The 8494-nt window shown below is 43.1% G+C and overlaps 1 protein-coding gene across 1 annotated transcript; it reads right to left on the minus strand.

The window, feature by feature from the left end:
- Positions 1–4253: 4253 nt before the first annotated feature.
- Positions 4254–8174, minus strand: LOC140662641 (olfactory receptor 13G1-like). Its single transcript, XM_072886211.1, is given in 3 exon segments — positions 4254–4645; positions 4648–5083; positions 8061–8174. Coding segments are annotated over 3 exon segments (942 nt in total).
- Between the last annotated feature and the right edge of the window lie 320 nt (positions 8175–8494).

The following is an 8494-nucleotide window of genomic DNA, read 5'->3' on the forward strand; positions in this document are numbered from 1 at the left end:
ACTATCATGGCCTGAATGAAGTCACGCCGCTGCTGAGTGCTGCCGTGCCAAACATGCTGGAACTGCAATACGAACTGGAGTCAAAAGCAGCCAAATGGTATGCCAGAACTGATATGGCTAATGCATTTTTCTCAATCCCTTTGGCAGCACAGTGCAGGCCACAGTTTGCTTTCACTTGGAGGGGCGTTCAATAGACTTGGAATCGATTGCCCCAGGGGTGGAAACACAGCCCTACCATTTGCCATGGACTGATTCAGACTGCACTGGAACAGGGTGAAGCTCCAGAACATCTGCAATACATTGATGACATCATCGTATTGGGCAATACAGCAGAGGAAGTTTTTGAGAAAGGGAAAAAAATAGTCCAGATCCTCCTGAAAGCCGGCTTTGCCATAAAACAAAGTAAGGTCAAGGGACCTGCACAGGAGATCCAGTTTTTAGGAATAAAATGGCAAGATGGACGTCGTCAGATCCCAATGGATGTGATTAACAAAATAACAGCCATGTCTCCACCAACTAGCAAAAAGGAAACACAAGCTTTCTTAGGCATTGTGGGGTTTTGGAGAATGCATATCCCAAATTACAGTTTGATCGTAAGCCCTCTCTATCAAGTGACCTGGAAGAAGAACGATTTCAGATGGGGCCCTGAGCAACGACAAGCCTTTGAACAAATTAAACAGGAGATAGTTCATGCAGTAGCCCTTGGGCCAGTCCGGGCAGGGCAAGACGTAAAAAATGTGCTCTACACCGCAGCTGGGGAGAATGGCCCTACCTGGAGCCTCTGGCAGAAAGCACCAGGGGAGACTCCAGGTCGACCCCTTGGGTTTTGGAGTCGGGGATACAGAGGATCCAAGGCCCGCTATACTCCAACTGAAAAGGAGATATTGGCAGCATATGAAGGGGTTTGAGCTGCTTCGGAAGTGGTTGGCACTGAAGCACAACTCCTCTTGGCACCTCGACTGCCGGTGCTGGGCTGGATATTCAAAGGGAGGGTCCCCTCTACACATCATGCAACTGATGCTACGTGGAGTAAGTGGGTTGCACTGATCACACAACGGGCTCGGATAGGAAACCCCAATCGCCCAGGAATCTTGGAAGTAATTATGGACTGGCCAGAAGGCAAAGATTTTGGAATATCACCAGAGGAGGAGGTGACGCGTGCTGAGGAGGCCTCACTGTACAATAAACTACCAGAAAATGAGAAGCAATATGCCCTGTTCACTGATGGGTCCTGTCGTATTGTAGGAAAATATAGGAGATGGAAAGCTGCCTTATGGAGTCCTATACGACAAGTGGTAGAAACTGCTGAAGGAGAAGGTGAATCGAGCCAATTTGCAGAAGTAAAAGCCATTCAGTTGGCTTTAGACATTGCTGAACGAGAAAAGTGGCCAGTGCTCTATCTCTATACTGACTCATGGATGGTGGCAAATGCCCTGTGGGGGTGGTTACAGCAATGGAAGCAGAACAATTGGCAGCGCAGAGGCAAACCCATCTGGGCTGCAGCACTGTGGCAAGATATTGCTGCCCAGGTAGAGAACCTGGTTGTAAAAGTACGTCACGTAGATGCTCATGTACCCAAGAGTTGGGCCACTGAGGAACATCAAAACAACCAGCAGGTGGTTCAGGCTGCTAAGATTGAAGTGGCTCAGGTGGATCTGGACTGGCAACATAAGAGTGAATTATTTATAGCTTGGTGGGCCCATGACACCTCAGGCCATGACACCTCAGGCAACATATAGATGGGCTCGTGATCGAGGGGTGGACTTGACCATGGACACTATTGCACAGATTATCCATGAATGTGAAACATGCGCTGCAATTAAACAAGCCAAGCGGTTAAAGCCTGTGTGGTATGGAGGGCGATGGCTGAAATATAAATATGGGGAGGCCTGGCAGATCGATTATATCACGCTCCCACAAACCCGCCAAGGCAAGCGCCATGTGCTTACAATGGTGGAAGCAATCACCGGATGGCTGGAAACATATCCTGTGCCCCATGCCACTGCCCAGAACACTATCCTGGGCCTTGAAAAGCAAGTCCTATGGCAACATGGAACCCCAGAGAGAATTGAGTCAGATAACGGGACTCATTTTTGAAACAACCTCATAGACACCTGGGCCAAAGAGCATGGCATTGAGCGGGTATGTCACATCCCCTGTCATGCACCAGCCTCTGGGAAAATTGAGCGATACAATGGACTGTTAAAGACTACACTGAGAGCAATGGGTGGTGGGACGTTCAAACATTGGGATACACATTTAGCAAAGGCTACCTGGTTAGTTAACACTAGGGGATCTGTCAATCGAGCTGGCCCTGCCCAATCAAAACTTTTACGCACTGTAGAAGGGGATAAGGTCCCTGTAGTACACATAAAAATATGCTGGGGAAGACGGTCTGGGTTACTCCTGCCTCAGGCAAAGGCAAGCCCATTCGTGGGATTGCTTTTGCTCAAGGACCCAGGTGTACTTGGTAGGTAATGCGAGAGGATGGGGAAGTCCGATGTGTACCTCAAGGGGATTTGATTTTGGGTGAGAATAGCCAATGAACTAAATGGTATAATGTCAATTGCTATATAATACTGTGTGTCATCACTTTTTCAATAAGGATCACCCAGATTAATGAAGAATGAACTTCAACGAAAGCAAGCAAAGTGCAGTGGTGATGGAACCAGAACTGGCTTCAACATGCAACAATCCAACACCACAGACCATCTCTTCTGCCCGGAAGGACTATTATGACGGATGGAGCCCAAAGCCATGGACTAAATGAACTTAATTGTATTAGAAGGGGTAGAACCTAGGCATGACGTAAATGGTATAGAATAAGGGGTGGATACTGTCCTGGTTTCGGCTGGGATAGAGTTGATTTCCTTCCTAGTGGCTGGTGTAGTACTGTGTTTTGGGTTTTAGTATGAGAATACTATTGACAACACGCTGATGTTTTGGCTGTTGCTGAGCGGTATTTACACTGGTCAAGGACTTTTTTCAGCTCCCCATGCTCTGCCAGGTGCCCAAGAAGCTGGGAGGGGACACAGCCAGGATTGTTGATCCTAAATTTACTGAAAGTGAACCCACATCCCCTAAAATTTCTTTCCCAAAGCATTAAGTAATTTTGATAACATTTTTTTCACTTTGTTCAACAAGATAGAGTTCCACTAACTGTGAGGAGAATTTAGAACTCCAGCTCAGGTGGACAAATATCTGCCACCACATGAAGACAGGAGTGTATTCTGAGGCATGCAGTATATCCTTCAGGAGACAATTACGCACAGGATTTTACACACCATCTAAAAATCCAAAGGCACACAAATAGTCATAGAGGAATATCTTAAAAATAATGTATTTCTAGCACATTATTTTTATCTACTTAGGCCGTTTCTTTTTATTGTTTTCTTTTTCAGTGTCTTAAAAATGTAAATCTAGGGAAGAATGAGGGAAAATCATGACCAACAACCTGAAACTGAGCACATAGGATCATAGAATCATAGAAACATAGAATCATAGAATCATAGAATAGTTTGGGTTGGAAGGGACCTTTAAAGGTCATCTAGTTCAACCCCCCCTGCAGTGAGCAGGGACAATCATGGTGATTCATTTCTCATAATGTTAATTGATTATTTGATTAATGATTTCTATGTTCTTAAGTAAAGATCTGATTTTATATTAAAAAACATTAAAACCATAAATATTGGATAGAGTATCAATAGGCATGCTGAGGTAACTGTAGGAGGGCATTCTCCTTTACAACAGGGAGAAACAGTCCTTTAAGGTACAATTTCAGAAGCAGAGGGAGGTCTGGAAAATTCAGATGAATTCCATCCTTAAAGTGCCTTTTCCTCTCTGCTGACCAAAAAGGGAGATTGACTCAAGAGATCACCATTATTTGCATTCCGTCAGATGACTACAGAGAAGAAATCTATGGACAGTAATAAACTCTAGTCTCAGCTCATATAAATAAGTATAAACACTTGGTCAAAGCTACCAGATAGTCATCTCCATTGAGTTTGTGCTCTTGCTTCCCTTTCTAGAGGATTCAGAGTAACAAACACTTCTAAGGTACCATTCACCTCACCCTGCTCTGGGTATCCTCAGTTCAGATAATTTCTCCTGAAGAACTACCATTGTGGCATATGAACTTCAGTGAAAGCAATGTCACCCTTATTAGTAGCAAAGGTTGACAGAACACTGCAACTACCCATGAGTGTGGACCGTGCAGAACAGGGCTGAAACATATGGGCACATGGCTATGTGTATTAATTTGTCTTGGGAAATGGTACAATTTTCCAGAACGCTGCTTTGATCACTTTGTTGCGCAGGCTGTAGATCAGAGGGTTCAGAGTGGGAGTCACCAGAGTGTACATAATGCTCACTGTTTTGTTTTTCTTCTCTAATGGAGTGCTAGTTGGCTGGATATAGGTGTAGATGATGGTGGAGTAGAACAAGCCAACAATAGCAAGGTGTGAGGAGCAGGTGGAGAAGGCTTTCCACTTCCCTGCAGACCCCTGGATTTTCAGGATGGTGATGATGATGAGGCAATAGGAGAGGATAACCAGCAGGAAGCTTCCCATGCCTAAGATGATGTCTGCCATGTAAACCATGATTTCATTGAGATAGGTTGAGCTACAGGACAGGGCAAGGACCGGGGTATCTCACACAAGAAATTTTGGACTAAATTTGGCCCACAGAAGTCCAGTTGTGCCACAAGAAAGGTGTTTATGAGGGAATTGATGGTACCAACTCCCCAGACACCAGCCATTAAAGAGATGCAGGTCCCCTTGCTCATCATGGTTACGTAGTGAAAGGGCTGGCGGATGGCCAGGTACCGGTCGTAAGACATGACTGTTAACAGTAAAAGCTCCGTTGAGCCTGAGAAGGTGAAGGTGTAGAGCTGTGCTACACAGCCTTCAAAAGAGATGGTGTTCTTGCCCACGATCAGGTTCTCCAACATCTTGGGCAGAACTGAGGAGACACCCACCAAGTCAAGGATGGCCAGGTTGGAGATTAAAAAGTACATAGGGGTGTGAAGTGGTGGGTGGACAATGGTAGCTATAATGACAAATGAGTTGCTGAGGATAGCAGTGAGGTAGAGACACAAAGATATTGCAATATAGAGACCTTGGAGGTGAGGATTGTCAAAAACACCCTCAAGGATGAATTCAGAGACCTTGGTGAGATTCTGTGGATGCATTTGCCTTGGTGTCCCCTACGTAGGAATAAAAATAAAGACATTACTGAATTACAGCCAGAACATATTAAATCCAATGTTAAAAATAGAGCAAGACAGAGAGAGAGACAGATGTGTTTCCAAAGGCAAAACCAGCCCCAAAATTCAAAAGAAACCAAAACCCCACAACAGAGAAAATAAGGGAGAAAATATTTCAGTGTACAAGGAAAGTCACATCAGTACTTGAACAGAATGATAGATATTACAATAATAATAACAGATAAATAAGATAAATTAATCTATGGATGCAGTTCTTAAAAGGATTAACAGGACTTTTTTTTTTTTTTTTTTCCCCCTGAAATAGTATCAGAGATTTTTTAAAGCAATCACATTGCATAGTGGATCTTCCCTGACTGTGGTATGGACTTAGACTTTTACACATGAATCCCAAAACATAGATGCTGAGACCTAATTTCCACCAGGGCTGTTTGGGTACAAAAATGAATCTGCATTGGGCTAAAAGCAAGGCCTTTCAGAAGTGAAAGCAAGAAGAGGAAAAAAGAATAGCGTATCTTTGTACTACAGGGTGATAGGTAGACAGAAGAGAACAGAGATATGAATTTATTAATTCATTAAACAAATACAATATTTAAATAATTACTTTTCTAAAAGAATCTTAAAGTTACCTGAGAAATAGAGAACAATGTTTGGCAGCTGTGCATGATGCACCATACATACTTTATCTATGACTGATCAGGGCTGTGAAGGGATCTCAGCTACTGAAGGTGCAAACCTATTAATTGCAAGCAAAGAAGGGTGACATTTCTGACCATTTCTGGCAATTGTCCTCCAGGAATCTGGTTGATAACAGAGAAATCAGAGGCTGTCTGCATGAGGATTTACTCAACAGTGTAAGGCTGAAGCTGCCTCTGGGCTGGCATTTCACCAAGCTAGAGTGCTCCTAGCTGCAACTGGAGATCTTCCCAAATATGAACATTTCTAGTACATTTTAAATAGTTCTCTCTGGTCCACCCAATTTTGACCATCCAAAATTGTGCCTGGAATTCCATTCCAAATGGCCAGGAAGAGGCTCTGATAATCAGGTACAACAAACAGAGTTATAATTTCTGCCTTGGAATCTAATGGCACAGAATTAGATATTCAGTAGAATTAACCTCATCTCATTGCACTTCCAGGCAATCTGCAAACAGACTCTGCTGGTGGTTTCCCCTTCCACTAGTGTCAATGGAGAGAGACTGATTCTTCTATAGCATCACTCATCTCTTGATGAAGGTTCAAGTCTAAGACAGTTGACCTGAACCACTGTGCAGAGGCACCAGCCTTTCCGATCCGGTGTTGATTAAAACTTAGCTCAGAATTAGGTGACTAACTTAGGGTTGAATGAATCTCCAATTATCATGTGTTTCATACAATATTAAGACATTACTGGGATGAAGAAGTGTGGAGCAAGTGTCTGTTCATTTTCCATCAAATTGAAGATGGTGATATAAACATTTGTGACACTAAAATATTAATTTAAAACTATAACAGTTAGTTCTGTTTACCTATGGCACTGAAAGAGTCAGATAAAGATAGAACATGGAATACAACTCATTGTTGCATTATTAGACACAGTGAAGAATACACAAAAGAGAAAACAGCAAAGAAAATAGAAAAGGGACCAGCAACAAAGAATTAAAATTCTCACCTTTCATCATAGGCACAAACAGTGTTCACAAGCCCTTCTGAAACAGTATCTTAAAATATGCCCTATCTATCAAGGTAGTTTCTTCTGGAGATTTCTCCTTCCTCATGAAGGCAGCCTAGAATGAGCTTGAAAGCATGCCCCAAGAGGAGGAGCCAAGTGGTGGTAACTTAGTTCAGCACCGAAGTAATGACCTGCAATAACTTAACCAATTCCCAGTGGAGTGGAACCCAGGCAGGTTTGGTAGCTAATTTGCCTCTACGGGCGAAGTTTCTCCTTGTTTTCCCTCCTTGACAACACTGATATCAGTAAAGCTGATTTCTGCTCCTAACTTCTGTTTGTGATTTGTGGGCATGGAAACTAACAGCATACTGAGCTGTATCATGAGGAGCATAGCCAGCAAGCTATGGAGGGAAGTGTTTATTCCCTTTTACCCAGCACTGGCTAGACAGAATCTGGAATAGTACCCCCAGTTTGTGGTTCTCCAGTATAAGAAAGATGTTCATAAGCTTGGGTGAGTCTGTTGGAGATGACCAAGATGGCCAAGGTGCTGGAAGAACACACTGTATTTGGTGAGACTCAGGGAACTGAGTTTCTTGATCCTGGAGAACAGAAGGCTTAGTGGGTCCTGATGACAGCTTTCCACTACCAATGGAGAGGCTTCTGAGAAGACAAACACAGGTCCTTTATAGAAGTACATGACAGGAGGACAAAACAATGATCACAGATAGAAAAAGTGGAGGTTCTAAGTTAATTTAATGAAAAAAAATTGCTCTGACAATAATTATGCATTGAAAGTGATCCATGGAATTCCGTCTTTGGAGGCTTTCAAGATGTGACTGGGCTAAGCCAAGATCCACCTGCTAACTGGAGGCAGCACCTGCCATTCATTATGGTTGCGTAATGCAATGGTTTGCATATCGCAATGTACCAGTCATAAGACATGACAGTCAGGAGACAACATTCTGCACCTGCTAGCCCAGTGAAGAAAAAATACTGCAGAAAACAACCATTAAGTGAAATAACATATTTGTTTGTTAGGAAACTTGCCAGCATTCTGGGCAGAATGGTGGAAGTGTAACAGGTCTCCAAGAATGACAGATTCCCCAGGAAAAAGAACATGGGCTTGCGAAGGTGATGATCAGTCACAACCAGCACCATGATTAGGAGGTTCCCTGACACAGTTGTAATGTAGGTCACTAGGAACATCAAGAAGAGGATAAACTGTACTTCTGGACTACTTTGGAAACCGAGGATGATGAATTCCACAACAGCTGTTTCATTCCACTGCTCTGCTCTTCTCATGACTATAACAGTTATAGTAAAGTCCATGAAAATATTTTGAGATTTTGAGAAAAGCCTAACAACTTTCAGTGCAGGTATGTTAATTAACACAGGAAGAGAAATCTTCTATATGAAATTCCCTGGAAAGATTACAAATAAAAATCCTGGTTTCCCAAGAAGGTATTTATGCCAGCTAACTGAATGTCTGTGAGGCTAATCTCCATCACCTTCCCCATCAGAGTCAAGATTCACCCATCCCCCTTACAGAAGTTATCAAGATCACACAAAATATGTGTCTAAAATCAGAAGTATCATACTGAGCTCCATACTTTGAACATAAA

This window comes from Ciconia boyciana, chromosome 22 (genome assembly GCF_034638445.1).
Source record: "Ciconia boyciana chromosome 22, ASM3463844v1, whole genome shotgun sequence".
NCBI classification, from domain to species: domain Eukaryota; kingdom Metazoa; phylum Chordata; class Aves; order Ciconiiformes; family Ciconiidae; genus Ciconia; species Ciconia boyciana.